The 14,693-nt window shown below is 37.3% G+C and overlaps 1 protein-coding gene across 3 annotated transcripts in view; it reads right to left on the bottom strand.

Moving 5' to 3' along the window:
- AKT3 (AKT serine/threonine kinase 3) overlaps positions 1-14,693 on the bottom strand; it is a 150,466-nt gene that overhangs the window by 64,120 nt on the left and 71,653 nt on the right. For all 3 annotated transcript variants that reach the window (XM_086743470.1, XM_086743471.1, XM_086743472.1), the window contains exon 3: positions 5,840-5,965. In XM_086743470.1, the coding sequence (XP_086599596.1) occupies positions 5,840-5,965 (126 nt within the window). The remainder of the gene's footprint in view (positions 1-5,839; positions 5,966-14,693) is intronic.

Below are 14,693 nucleotides of genomic sequence, written 5' to 3'. Positions count from 1 at the left end.
CTAACTCCGATAATGGACTGGTTGTTGATGTGCTGAGACCACTGCCTGTACTACAGGCTAATACTGTCTCATTGTTTTCTCATACTCCCCCCATCTGTTTGCATCCATCTGCTGTCCCTTGTTTTATATTTGGAATTTTAGTATTTTGGAGCAGGGACTGACTTTTTGTTCTGTATGGGTAGAAATCCTACTTCTGTGGGGCTTGGCTCGTGGCAAGTACTTACATGTGCGTTGATGATACAAGAACATATATGATTGCGTAATAAACACACACACACAAAAAAATTATATTCCTTGAAGCTGGAAAAGATCATCCTTGATACACTTCACCATGCTGGAAAGTCTTTTCTTTCCAATACCCCAAAAAGTACTGAAGTACTGAAGTATGAAGTAGCATCCACATCTTTCTATCATTACAACTAGTTTACCATTTGCCCTTTCATGCAAAGAGGGAGAACGAAAATATGTGATTTCTGCAGGTTATTGTTGGGTTTTGCCTGGGGTTTAGTTTGCTTTCATGGAAGACAGTAAAATTATACATCGTTTTCTGTCTTCCACGCGAACACCCCGACTTTATTTATGCAATGGGGTGTATCACATCAGAATAAAAACTCTCAGATCTGACTATAAACTTTGACCTATCATGCTCATACCAGGACCTATTTAGAGATAATTGGAAATTACAGTATGCTATACTGGTGTCTGAGAAACCACTGTCCATTAAAATGGAAGGATGAGACCAAGGAACTCATTTTCATTCATGACAAAAGCCAACAACTGAATCCAAACTTCTAAGTCAAATGACAGAACACCAACTATACCACCTAGAAGCCATTCATAAAGTAATGTGAAAACTTTCCAAATAAAATTACTGGTCCAGTTTTCCAGAAAGCTAAACATTTCCCAAACAGTAATATTGGTTATACACATTAGATTTCCATTTGAATTTCCATAGATGCATTTGGGCACACAGCACATTACACATACATTGCCCTTTTCTCCCTACAAGTATTTTCAGTGTTAAATGAACATTATTTAGTCAATTGCACTATTATTATTATTTTGGAATGAAATCTATACTGTAATTCAAAGTCTCTACAATTACATGCTTATCTTTGGGTTCATGTCATCCCGTTTTGTGACAATTTAAAAAACCTAGGACTTTAAACTTAAATCTCATTTGTGGAGCTGCACACAAGGTCACTTCTAATGCCAAAGTATTTTGATGCACAGTGTAATCTCACTTAAAATATACATTTGTATTTTCCTACCTATTTCTTCACAGAGTGTCTTCAGAATTCTTTATAGCCCTAACATGACTCCCCTGAAACCTTTCAATTTTCATGTTTTGAAAATTTTTAAATCCCCAAAATAATAAAACCTTGTCTCCTGCCCACTGAAAGAGTAAGACTAGGAAAAAGTCGCACAGCTTCTCCATTTAGAATAGCCAAGGTTCATTGACAATCATTTCGACAGAGAAAAAAAAAAAGATAACTAAAATAAAGGAAAGGTTATAAAAGGTTACCTTCTCACAATAACTAAAATTTGCTTTTTCTTTTCAAAGACAAGAAAAAGGGTAGCTCTACCACAGAGTGCTTAGAAAGCACTATCTTTCAAGATAGGAAAGAAATTCCAGGTGACATCATTTTTGGCCAAAGCTCAAAGGCTACTGTGAAGGGATACAGCTCTTCCCAATTATTCCCCATGTAAAGATCAAAATGAAGGCAAAGGGCCAATTCTTAGCGATACCTCATCCCAAATATGCTATGTGATTACCTACATACTCATTGCATATGTGAGAAATATTTTTTTTATCAGTAAAGCCACACATGCTCCTGAAGTAGAATTGAAGGAGAATTCTTCCTCGTTCTGCTTTCCCTAAAAATGATGACGATCAAAGACCAAAATGGTTCACACAAAGCAGTGTTGATTCTACTGTTGCTTCTATGCAACAGTGGACCAGCTAAAAATAGCATTGTGGGGCCACGACGGTTTTTGAGGAGGCCACTGAGGGTATACATCCTGTCAACCCAAGTACTAGTTTTGTTCCAAACGAGCATAACAGAGTTTTAAAAGCCAGGACATTTTTTTCAGGCCTCTGCCTGTACAGAGAAGCTACACCAATCGAATCCAAATTATTTTTAAACTGATTCTGACTGTATAAATGCCTAAGCAAAAGGAACGTACATTATCATATTTTATTTTGCAGTTGGAGTGGGCTAGGAATGCACACCCACTCAGTTACTGTGACTCAGTCAATCAAGAGGATCTCCGTCAGCTACAATAGTTTGATTACTTGCAACTGCTTGTCTCTACCTGAAAAGAGCTGAACTGATTTTGAACCAGCCAATTCAAGTAAGCTCACATTTCTGAATTTATCTCTGAAAATTAATATCAACCAGTTTTAAATTTCCACAACGTATTTCCCACCAATGCAATTAAATTGCCTTCATTTACCTTTAACTGTGTGGTTAGATACCATGGCACAACTTTTTGCGAGTCTAAGTGTCAGGGCATGAGCATTAAGGAACTAGAAGTCTATTCAAACACACAACTCTCTCAACTCCCATGTTCAAAAAAGAAGGTTCTCTGGTGTAAATAAGCAGTGCTGGGTGCTCATCGCCACCTTTTGCGTGTACCGGAAAGCGGGAGAGCAGTGGCCACGGGGAGGTAAATGAAGCCCCTGTCCAGTATGTCAAGGGGTCAGTCCTATATCCTTCCCTGGGGTTCAGCTCCATCCAGCCCTATTCTGTCATACCCTTCAGTCGACTCCGTTTCACCTTCAGGGACATACTTACGCTCCAAGGAACAGAGATCCCTCAACTCCATTTCAGGCCCATGCGGTTCCCCTGTGTTTTGGGCAGCCAGCAATGGGCTGAAGCATGCATGTGCTGCCTCAGGTTCTCCCTCTCTCCATAAAGCATCTACCTGTTTACACACCTGCTTCCCAATGCCTTCCCCCAACATTTCCTCCCAGATCACCCCAAGGAAAAGAGACGGCCTCTGAACACTCCATTCTATGACAAAACACCACCTGATGAGAAAGGCTTTAGTAACAAAGACATATTTAGCACTGGAAGCACCGTTAGCAGTCTGTAAAATAACTTCACTCTCTCCGGCCTTCCTGTCATTCCCAATGGAGTACACGGACGACATGAGACCAGGGTAAGAGTAATGTTCAGGTATGGGACTTTAAAGTCATCTTGGAAGAAATCAGAGACCCATTCTAGGGAAAATGATACCAGGCCTGGGAAAGAGCCTTTTGCAAAAGTAAATCTCGTGTCACAGGAGCGGAAGGCAGCAGACACTGGTGGGAAAATATCCCTATGATGGAAGTAACTAGCTCGACAGCCCTGGATATAAAAGTTTTAAACTACAGAACAAGTATCATACAAAGCAGAGCTGTGCAAACTTTTCAGTGTTCAACTCCAACAGTACTACAAAAATAATACCACAGCCTTGGCCTTTTCTGCTTAAATAACAAGCTGTAAGCAAGAGCCAAAGATGTCTATCATTTGGAGAGCAAAAAGTAGACTGAGAGCACACTCTCACTTTACAGATAGCTACAAAGATTACATGAAGATAGGACTGTAAAGACATATCTTTAAGTCCCTGCCAACCTAATCAAGATGGTATTAACAGTGATCTCACACTCCATCTGCCTGGCTAGTAATTTATGAAAAACGTACTTCATTCTTACAGGAAAAATATGTTGCACTGCTTGTGGCCACAAACCTACTGCAGCAGCTCAAGAACTCTTGGATCAGAGGCCGTGAGACCAGTTCTTGACATTTACCACGTACTGCCCAGAAGATCTGATTCATTCATATAGCCATCTTGTTTGTTTGTTTGTTTGCTCGCCCTACGGATAATCTCATCTTCAGGCAGATAAAATAGCTCACGAAAAACTTACAGTCCCTTGCAATTTATAGTGTAATACCATACTGTTTTGCTTTTCATCTTGTGAATTCTACATAGGTACTGCACTTAACTTCAGAGGATTCTTTTTATGAGTGAAAAATCTCCCTATTCTTGCACTGATCAGCAATAATTTCTGATTAAATTATTCCCTTTCCTGCCAGAAAACAGAAAAACTCATCTTGCTTACCAAAACTGTATTTCTTCAATTAATATTACATGCCTGTTCCTTTAGCTTACACTGTCTAAAAAATCAAACCTATGGGGCTTGTTAGTTGCAGAAAGGGTTTGGGGTTATTTTGAAGGGGGGTGGGGGTACTCTAGTGATGGTGTCATTTTGGAAAACAACATGAAATCTTCCAATTTCCCTCAAGGTAAAGTTTAGGGGCAGCATTCTAATATCAAAATTACATAAGATGACCTCTGTATATCAAAATAAAAAAACAAAAACAAAAACAAAACAAAACACCCACCAGAATCAACACATTGGAATTAATCACTAATCATGCATTTCTTTGCTTAGCAGAACTGCTGTTTGGATCATCCTTCTAGTTCCTGCAGCAAAGGTAGACAGGATATGCAACAAAGAACATGCTAAAGCAGGACAAAAACCCCTACTGTAGTTCTACAAACGTTCTTTCTGCTGCACGTTGGGGAAAAAGTATCTAGGAAACAGTAATAACTGCTATAAATGTGTAGGTGAGAATATTCAGAGTAATAACTAAACAGTCAGGGCCTATGATCCAGTCAATTCCTCCTCATATGAACAACTTCTAGACATCACTACTTTTTACGCTGGATAGCAACAAGGCGAAACGAGCCTCTAACATTATTAGAAGGCTTGCATGCTCAATATCATTTGCAAGACTTCTGTCACAATCAGAATACGCAAAGTTTTCCTCCTCTAGTTGTGGGACAAGACATGAGCTTGGCACACAAGATTATTTTCTTATCAAATAAAAAACCCAAATTACTTTGTATACAAAGGCTGAGTCAATCTCAGGAACAACTTTATCAAGAAAATAGGTATATTCAGTCTCGGTACCATTTGTTCCATCTTCAGTAACACAAATGAAGGGAATCCTTTCCCTAAGCACACATGCCCTTGCGGCTCCAATACTCCTCTATAAATCTAAACACTGCCATAAAAAAAAAACTGGATAAATTTTCTAGTGTTCCTTTGAAAGTTTCTAGCAATGATATCCACAACGCATACTCAGGGAGATTTTTTGCCCCTTTAGTTTTGCTCCTCAAATACTTTGATTTCTGTTTAGAAACACCCTTCTATCAATCTCACTTTCCCAGATCAAAAAACCTATAGATTTGTCTTTCAGAAACATTATTGCAAAACAAGAAATCAAAACGTGTTCACTTTATCCATAGATACACACTTTGTAGCTTTGTTAATATATGCAAATTGTCTGATTACTTGAAATTACTGATTAACCAGGCTGGAGAGCTGATTACCTGATTATCCAAGAGAAAAATAATTTAGCATGATTTTGTGTCATTTGACAGTCTAGATAATTTTCTAATTAAGTTGAATTTTCAAGTGAATTCAGATACTACTGAAAAAGAGAAAAGGGGTCAATGATCTGAATAAAGGTAAGCTTTCCAGGAATCTTCTTCTTAAAACAATCATTTCTCAAATGCCGTTGTTAGTTACAGACACTTCAGACACACATATGCACAAATGAGAACTCAGACTTCCAAAAATATTCAAAAACCAACCCATGGAAAAATCTTCAATGCTCTTGTAGAGATAGCTTGTAGATCTGGACACAAGATTAGTGGTGCACAAGTCCAACACATGGCATCAAACTCACAGTGTTACCAATAAATTCTGAACTACACATGAAGGAATATGTAGCAGATATTTTGTCAATATGCTGAGACAATAATAAATACTGGAAATACGTACTTGCCACTGAAAAGTTGTTGAGTGGATATGGCAGATCTACGTCCTGGGGCTTCTCCTTATAGCCTATGAAAGAGCCATCTGTCTTTAGCAGGAAATATCTTGGCCGCCAGTTTTTTATATATTCTCCTAAAGGAGGAAAAAAAATATTCATTAGTACTGTATTAAAAAACCTTTGATATTAAAAACCATACTATTAGCGTCTAACATGAATTATACCAAAAAATAGTTTTCAATTTACAGAGGAAACCTTAACTCCCTCCAAAAGAAGAGAAAATGGAGTTGCAATGGTAAGCCTGGACTATACAATGATGTCTCTGGAATAAGAAGCTACAAGCACTGTATAGTAATATTTTATAATTCTAAATTTTATCGCATTATACTCTTCATAATCCTAAATCTTTACAGCTATGAACGGTTCAAAATTCACTGTGGGCAAAAATAAGCACTACAGCTTGACTTTTAATAGCAAAATGAAATCTAAACTACTACAAGGTAGAACATTTATCCTGCTGAGCCAAAGCAAAACCCATTGATTTCCTGAAAACATACACTAAGCAAATACAAGAAGATTATGGATAATTGGGGAACCTACACAAACCTACATCTGAAAGAAAAAGGTATAAAAAAGTAGAAGCCGATTGCCTTCTAAGAGGTAAGTTCACCAATAAACCCACCACCTCCACCTTCCCCTTACCCCAGTCTTAGCAGAAGATTCTGCAACCCGTGAGGTATTCAGGACCAGAAACATACCAAATAGGCCAGCAAAGACACGATAGCTTAATTATTGCCACTTATTTGCTATTTAAGGGTGAAAAATCTCTTTAATAGCATTATACTTCACAATGCCATGCCAAAATCTCAGCAACAATTTCATTTTTAAAGCGCAATTACTCAGTTAAGTATAGGTGAGTTTAGATCTGCCCAACTTTCCCCATTTTTTATTTCTATCAACCCTGCAGAATAAATAGTACAAGTACTCACTAAGACTTTAAATAAGTCACTGTTTCATCACTACATGAGTGAACATTTTAAGGAAAAAAGTGTACTAACAATGTGTAATTTCCAGCTGTGCCCAGGACTTCTCACCATTTGCATAATGCTCCGAATTGACCAGTCCAGGGGCTCCACTGGTCCTGGGCTAAGACCAGCCCTTTAGGCCCATTTACCACCTCAGTACCATGTTAGCTGTAGCTACGTAGCTTTTAAACAATTCAATGGTCAGAAAAAAGTTTACATCCATCTGACACTGAGATTACTTCATTAAAGGTTAATCTAAAAATTCATTAATCGCACCTTAACCTTTCCATCAGAGTAATCAACTAATTGTCACTGAAGTTCAACATGGGGAATTGTTAATATGGTCTTGCTGAACTTGATCACAACTTGTAAGGATTTTGACAATGCCCATGGCTTAAAAATCTAACTGCAGCCATTAACAATTCTGATTTTCAACATGGATTTAAGCAGAGAAGTGGGGTAGAGAGTAGGAGATGGAGAAGAGGAACGAGTGAGGAAAACGAACACCAGGCTCTTCGTGCTGACTCATGTTGGCTAGCCCTCAGCAGCAAAACCCTTCCTATTTAGTCCTGCTTCTAGAGAGCAGGGGACCTGCTTGATTTTGTTATCGAGACATTTTCATGTAAGTAGAAAGAAAATTGAAAAAGTCGAAGTCTTACTTAATTTGACCACAAAATTAATAGAGCAGATATAGTGCTAGTTACATTTGTATTGACTCAGAGCTTTCCACCTCCCATCTCCAGTGCAAGTTCAATTCAGCAGTAGGGAACATCCCTATTGACACTGCCAGGCTGAACTGATTTCTCAATGGGAAATCCCAGCTAAGATAAAAGTAAACAATAAAAAAAAAAAACCAAACCCACACAAAACAAAGAGACAAGTATACAGTATTTGTAAGCTGGAGAAGAAATACAAGTGCCCTACAGGAAAACAAATGTGTAACTTTAATACCAACAACAGTGAAAAACTATATCCTTATTAGATGAAAAGGTAAAGACATTTCCCGAATTAAATTTGCTGAATACTTGAAAAACGGACTAATCGTAGGCCTAAGTAAAGGTATGACTCATATTTTAAGAACATTTAAAATATGCCCTGAGACAAATTTGCTAAAATCTGCACGGACTCAAAAGTTGAAGCCAAAACAAAACCTTATGTATCTGACCATCTGACCACCATTAATACAAGTTTTTCAAATATTAACATCCTAGTTGCTTTCTTAAAGTAAACAAACCATAAAGAGAATCTTCTGTACAATTCTAATAAATTATATCTTATTTCATATTAAGTGACTTACAAGAGAAAGTGCCTGTTACTACGTTTAAAATCTATGAAGACCTTAGTCTTATCTAGAAGGTGCATTAACTTGAAGGCAGGAAGCTAAAACTACTGACAAAGCGTTCAAGGACAGCACCGAGAGAATACCACCAACATGCCTACAATAGGCCAGCCATCCAACGGTTCAGGTTTCAAAGAGACTCCTCCTTTCTCTAAGGAGGAGACTGGGCAGGGAGATAAGCAGATTCTGCTCCAAGGTCCAGAGCTGATGGGGTAAGCGCACTCATTTGTCACTTCAGGAAAGAAGAGAGCCTTTGCGTGTTTACACACACTCTCCAGAACTTGACCTGTAGAAAAAGAGATCTTTCTAGCAAGCGCTCTTAGAGACCCAGTGTGCATTTCCCTGACTACTTACTCCCTCTTCTCCTCTTAGGACACCACTTCAGATTGCTTTTGGCTTCTATTAGGTACTGAGAGTCTCTTAATCAGAAAACCAAACAGATTTTCGATCATCTACTGAGTTATGCAGCTGATGTTCTGCCTGGAGAAAAACCGTTAGAAGAGTATGGCCAGCACTTCCAAGCTCATCTGAAGAGAGCTAGCAACTTTGAATAAAAGCTAATCACACTAAGACATAAATATTGAATGACACGTAAGTACCAGTTTATCCATGAGCACAGCTTTACCTCTGTCTTCGCCCTGTAAACTATAGCCAGACACAGGACATGTAATTTAAAAGCTATTGCAAAACACTATGGCTTCATAAGAATCCATATATTTCTTTCATAGACACATTTCTTTGAAGAATATTTCTCCTAAACGGTTCCCCAAAATGAATCATGGTCAGACTACTTTTTCAAGACATCTGTACAAACACACACACTAAAAAATCACCCTAGTTTTGTCTTAAAATGACCAATAACCCAATCTCTCTTCATGGCCTATATATGAATATTTATTATCTGCTCTTTATGTATTTTGTAATTTAATTACCAAATGGGTGAACACTTTTGAAGACTAAAGTAAACGGTGGTATCGTGTCAGTGAGCAGTTCACTTGGCCGCTCAAGTGGTTTAATGGCTCTCAAGATGCACTCTAGGTGCTCTCTTATAACCGCATTCCTCCTACACAATCTGCGTAGAGACAGAAAAACACTTTAGTCCATACTTCTTAATAGACATGTGCTTACTGAACTGCTTTGAAAGATAAATCCTCCATACAAAAAAAAATACTAAAACACAGCAGAGTATTTGACAAGGAAAAAAAACCACTTCCACATCTTCTAACTTACCAGCCTTGCATTAAAAAAAAAAAAAGTATATTTAACAGTATGAGCAATATTAAATTACTTTAAAGATATCTGGAGTATATGTTTACCAAATACTTCAACACAAGCAAACAATAGGAATTTTACATCTGAAATTCATTAATTCAAGTGAAAAGAAATTCCACAAGAAAGGAGATGTCCAGGCAGGCTAACCAAACCACAAGATATCCTGACAATTTAATAAAATGAAGTTGCAGTACTTAAAAAAAAAAAAAAAAAGCAGTGAATCTGCCATAGAGAATTAATCAGTTTGTACCCTGCTCCCTGCTGAGTTAATGTAAGCTAAATTACTATTTTGCTTAAATTTACACCCTTCTAAATTGAAAAACATGTTCTTTTAGGATCTGTTTATTAGACAGGAAGAAGAGGTCTCTAATTTCAACCACTGCAGTGAAGAAAGCCAAATAATTCCTACATCATTTTAATTCTAGACAGAGTTTTTAAAGCTACTTGAGAAAAGGGGCACTAGAGTATGTACCTCACAGGTACATACAGACAATAAATACATACACACACACACAAAAAATACAAATTTAGAATCAGTTTTAGGTCACTGGAGTCTGCTTTTTTAATAACTACCAAGAGAATATACCCAAAAGATGGAATATGACAGTAGTACATTCTTGAAGCACAGGAAAATGCAATCTGATCTTCATGCAAAAAGCACCCTCATAACATGCAACTCTTAATTAAAGCTGTATTTAATAATACACTGGCTAACAACAGTAACAAAGAACACTTAATGAAGGTTTGTTTAGAACATGACCCTCGCGGCTGGCTCTGTATTTGTATTGCAACCTTAATTATTTTTCTTTTTTGCCTTTGACAGCTAGTAACAAGAATCCTGCCTTCAGGACATTTCACAAATTGTTTATTCCAGTGATGCAATGTTTGTAGTTTTGATACTGCTGAAGAGCTTCACAAAGAAGAGCTTTCTAAGAAACCATATGACTAGAAAACAAATCTGTGTTAGAGAAAAGTACCACTCAAAGTTCACCATTTTTTCACTTCACCTCAGAACTCAAACTCTGTCTTCAAACATATACTTCACCTCAGACTCGATGGTTGCTATCATTAGTCTCACCACTTGTAATCCTTAAGCACATGGAAATGTAGCAATTGTTGAAAAACTATTCAGTAATTTAAAACTAATCTTATTATTTTTAAAATTGTATTTTTTAAAAAATCTCTTCTGCAAAACATCTACTTTTTCAATATGTAAATGGTTTTAGAGGTGTGAAGAAAATGTCTTTAATATACAGTGCTGATAAGCAACAGAAACCTGAGTTCAAAAACTTGCTTCCTTAAAAGAAGCAACAGCTGCCACACAGACATAAGTGAGATTTAAGGGAAGGAGACAAAAAAAAAAGGCGGGGGGGGGACACCCTCCAAGCAGAGAACACCAAAAATCTGACTCTTATCTGTGTTTACTAAAGTGGATTTAATAGAAATAAAACACAAATATTGTTCTCCCTTTTTCTTTTCTTTTTCTTTTTTAAAGCACTTTTTTGCTAAATCAAACTCCAGTTCCCCTACACTAACATTTAATAATAAGAGGCAGGAAAAAATGTAATTTATTTAAGAGCTTTAAACAAAATTATATAAAAATAAATAAAACAACTTAACCATATTTAATTTTTCTTTAAAAGAAACAAGCGTAATTAATGTCAGGTCAAGTGAAATATCAGAAGTAATGCCAGTGGTTTTGAGATTGAATTTACTTACCTTGGCCCTCTGAGGGCAGTGTTACCTAACACACGATTAAAAGCATCAGCAGACTATTTGATTAAGACAGTAGACACTAGTAAATGTAAAGCACTTCTGTTAAACATTTACTTACTTCTGATTTCATGATAAGAAATTTGCAACACAGGTCAAAGCTACTGCAAAAAAATAATTTTTTTTACAAAACCTAAAAAGTATACCTATTCTTAGGATTTGATACAGGTCCTTCATTCTAATGTAAATGTGCAATTATACATCATGCAAAATATCTGACAAAATCTTATTGCATACCAAAAAAAAATTAATAGAACTGTGATTTTTCACAGTGCATTAGAATTTCAAAACCTATTTTTATTATACACCTACTCCCAAGTATTTGCCGGCGGCTCAAAGAAAAGCAGAATTTGGAACTAGTGCTTTTTGATTCAGTCTTTATACTGTGAGACAGCGATTATTTATTTATACTAACTGTTTTCCCACAGTTCCCAGTAATGCTAAATGACATTTTGAGCACATCTGTACTTACATTAGACAAATTAGTTTTTCCAGTCACAACTGGGAAACGGGAAACATTTCACGCTATGTGTGTGTGAGCATCAGCTTATACCACAGCTAAGCTTCCATTAAGTTTCCTGCAAACTGGAGAATCAAGGTGAGAAAGTTCAAGTGCCCTTCACTATCCACGCTATCGCAACGACCCAGCGCGGGTACAAAGACTGGTTAATTTATGTTCAGCTATTCAAAGCTGTGGGGCCAGAAACCAGTGAAAACCACCAGGATGTGAAGATTTTGCAGAAGGGAGTGAGCAGCCCCGGGAAGTAGCTCTAGAAGTTCCTCAGCCGAGCAAGGGGAGAGGCAAGCAGAAGAACTGCACTGAAGAGCAGGCAAATGATCAGATCACTTTTTTTCCTGAAGCAGTAGTAGGTAGCAATGAAAGACAAGGGCTCCTACTAGTAAAACAGAGTCATTCTAAGCGAAGAGGTGGAGTCACCAGGCAGGCCGAAGGCTCTCCACGCACCCATGCTCTCTGCATGCATCTCTGCAGCTAAAGCTACGGGAAGGACCAAGCTTCTCAATGGGCATTGTTTCCCTGCTCTTATCTTGGTGTTTTCCTCCCCCCAGGCTCTAAATGCAATCCACAAACATGTTCCAGCTAAAGGCTCACCACCCAACCCTGATTTTTTAATTACAACTACCAGAGTGAGTCAGTGTCCTATCTTGTATAGATGCAACAGTACTTCAGCTCCTGCTGTTTATTCAACCCTTTCTTCTTGCATTAATAATAGTTTCTCTGAAATATCTAAAAATCTAGAGGAAAATATTCAATAACAGAGACACATACCACTATTCAAACGTCAATGAGGTTTTCAAACTGGGCATCTACAACATCCACACAAAATTACTGACATGTTTTGCCATCTCATGGAAAATAAATGTTCACAGCATATACTCAATTTTCATATGCACAAAATTTGGTCCTTTTAAAAAATTGTACCAGGAATACTGATTTAGCTGACATCCTGACAAATTGAGAATTGACCTTTACCATATCCACTTCGAGCCAACAGGAAGAAAAACTTGCCAGTTTCAACATCACTCTCACTTCCCCTTAATTCTTGAAGGATAAGAATTAGAACAATAAATAAATTAACTACAAGTTGATATTAACACATGCTGTCTGGAATAACAGAGTCCTGTATTGCATCAGCATCCCTGAACAACAAAGGAGATCAACATTTTCTAAATATGTCTGCTATTCAGGAATGGAAAACCAAGGTCTATATCCGAGAAACATTTAGGGACACTGCTCGTATTTTTAAAACTTCTCTCTTGCATACGGCTTTATAGAAGCAAAGTCCATAATGTTACACTATTTAGCAGCTTCTCAAAGTAGTGTTGTAGTTTTTAATAGTATTGAGATGTACTTGTGGTAAATGCAAAAAAAAAAAAACAAACAAACAAAACATTTTAGAACATCGCCTCACATTTTTTTACAGCTAAAAATCTTCATGTCCTCAGAACTTATTTATAATTTTTATATAGGACTATCAGCATCAAGTGGTACTCTGTATAACAGAAAAACTATTACTTTCCTTTCCTCTGTTTTTGTCAAATGCTAGGAGACCAAAGGATCTTTTTCAGATTTTGAAAATATTTTGAGTGGGACAAGCATACAAATATTCTTCTATAAATTACGCTAAGACAGTCAACTACAGCAGCAACCATTTAAATGCATGTACAAATGTATATATTAAATTATTGAATTTTAAATGCTTTTCACATGTCGCTAATGTGAACTAAACATCATCTTAATATTCTCTACTTCCAGCTTTTTGTAAAAGAACCAACTCTTGTTTACACAAGAAATCTCAAACTTTCCATTGTTTGCAAAAGAGTATGATAAGTTTGACAATAGCATTATCATTCAGCTGCGTTTCTTTGACAGATTAATGTGTTGTCAAAAATTATGTGACTTTCTCCTCTTAAAACTGGTACACTCGCTAGCACGTTTTTGCAAAGCAAACTGTTTCACTTTTAAAACTGGCATATTGCAGTAATTTTAAAATAGCTCCTCTGAACTTTCTCCTTGTCATTAGGTGTGCTCCTAGGCCCAGACCTTGCCAAGTGTCAAAAAGCTATCACCAACATCACTCGCCTACATTTCTTCCTCAAGCACATCACTAAAGTCAACCTTTTGCTTTACCATGTGGCCCACATAATTTGCAAACAATCAGTCTGAGTGAGATACCCAGAAGGATTTCTCCAACTGCTTGAGCTGAAAGAACAGCTCCATTATTGCTGTACATATCAGGAGACCTCTTTAGATGCAGGAAATGCTTCACGACAAGGAGCAATGCAGCACTACCCAGAGCAACCTAGACATCACATCACCACCGACAGAACACAGAGAACGGCACAACTCTGCGGAGGAGAACCAACAACCCAACTAACAGGCAAAAAGCCTGTTCTCCATTTGCAGTCCTGTTCAACTCCATCTAGGCTCAGATGCAGAAATCGGTACTTCGGTAGGAGGTAGCCACACCTAAATGTCCAGTTAAAATTAAGATGATAGAATCCAAAACTGACTTCTGCCACTCAGTCACAGTGATCTTCAAGGGGATCATCAAATGCTCCCATCAGTAGTTATTGTTATGTATGACCTACAGGCCGGATGCTTATTAGAACTAAGATGGGAGACAAGACGGGGTTCCTCCACTTTTGGTGAGGGGTTGGTGGGAAGGGGTGGACAAGTTCATTCAGATAATATTTAAGTCATGCTGCGACTGACCTAAAAACTCTGATACATACTAATAGCTGGAAGACATGCCTACATGCCTGCAACCTCAACCATTATTTAATCTTCCATTTTTCAGTTCAATATAGATATGACAATGTTGAATTTGCACACAATATTTAAGAGGAAAATTCATTATTTTAAAGTTTCCATTTTTATCTTTAAAGTAGGTGATCACCTGGATAAGACAATGCTTTCATTTAGCCTTTCGG

Source organism: Chlamydotis macqueenii, chromosome 3, assembly GCF_036417535.1.
Source record: "Chlamydotis macqueenii isolate bChlMac1 chromosome 3, bChlMac1.mat, whole genome shotgun sequence".
Taxonomy (NCBI): domain Eukaryota; kingdom Metazoa; phylum Chordata; class Aves; order Otidiformes; family Otididae; genus Chlamydotis; species Chlamydotis macqueenii.
Note: the sequence above shows the minus strand (reverse complement) of the source record. Positions and strands in the feature narration are given on the sequence as shown.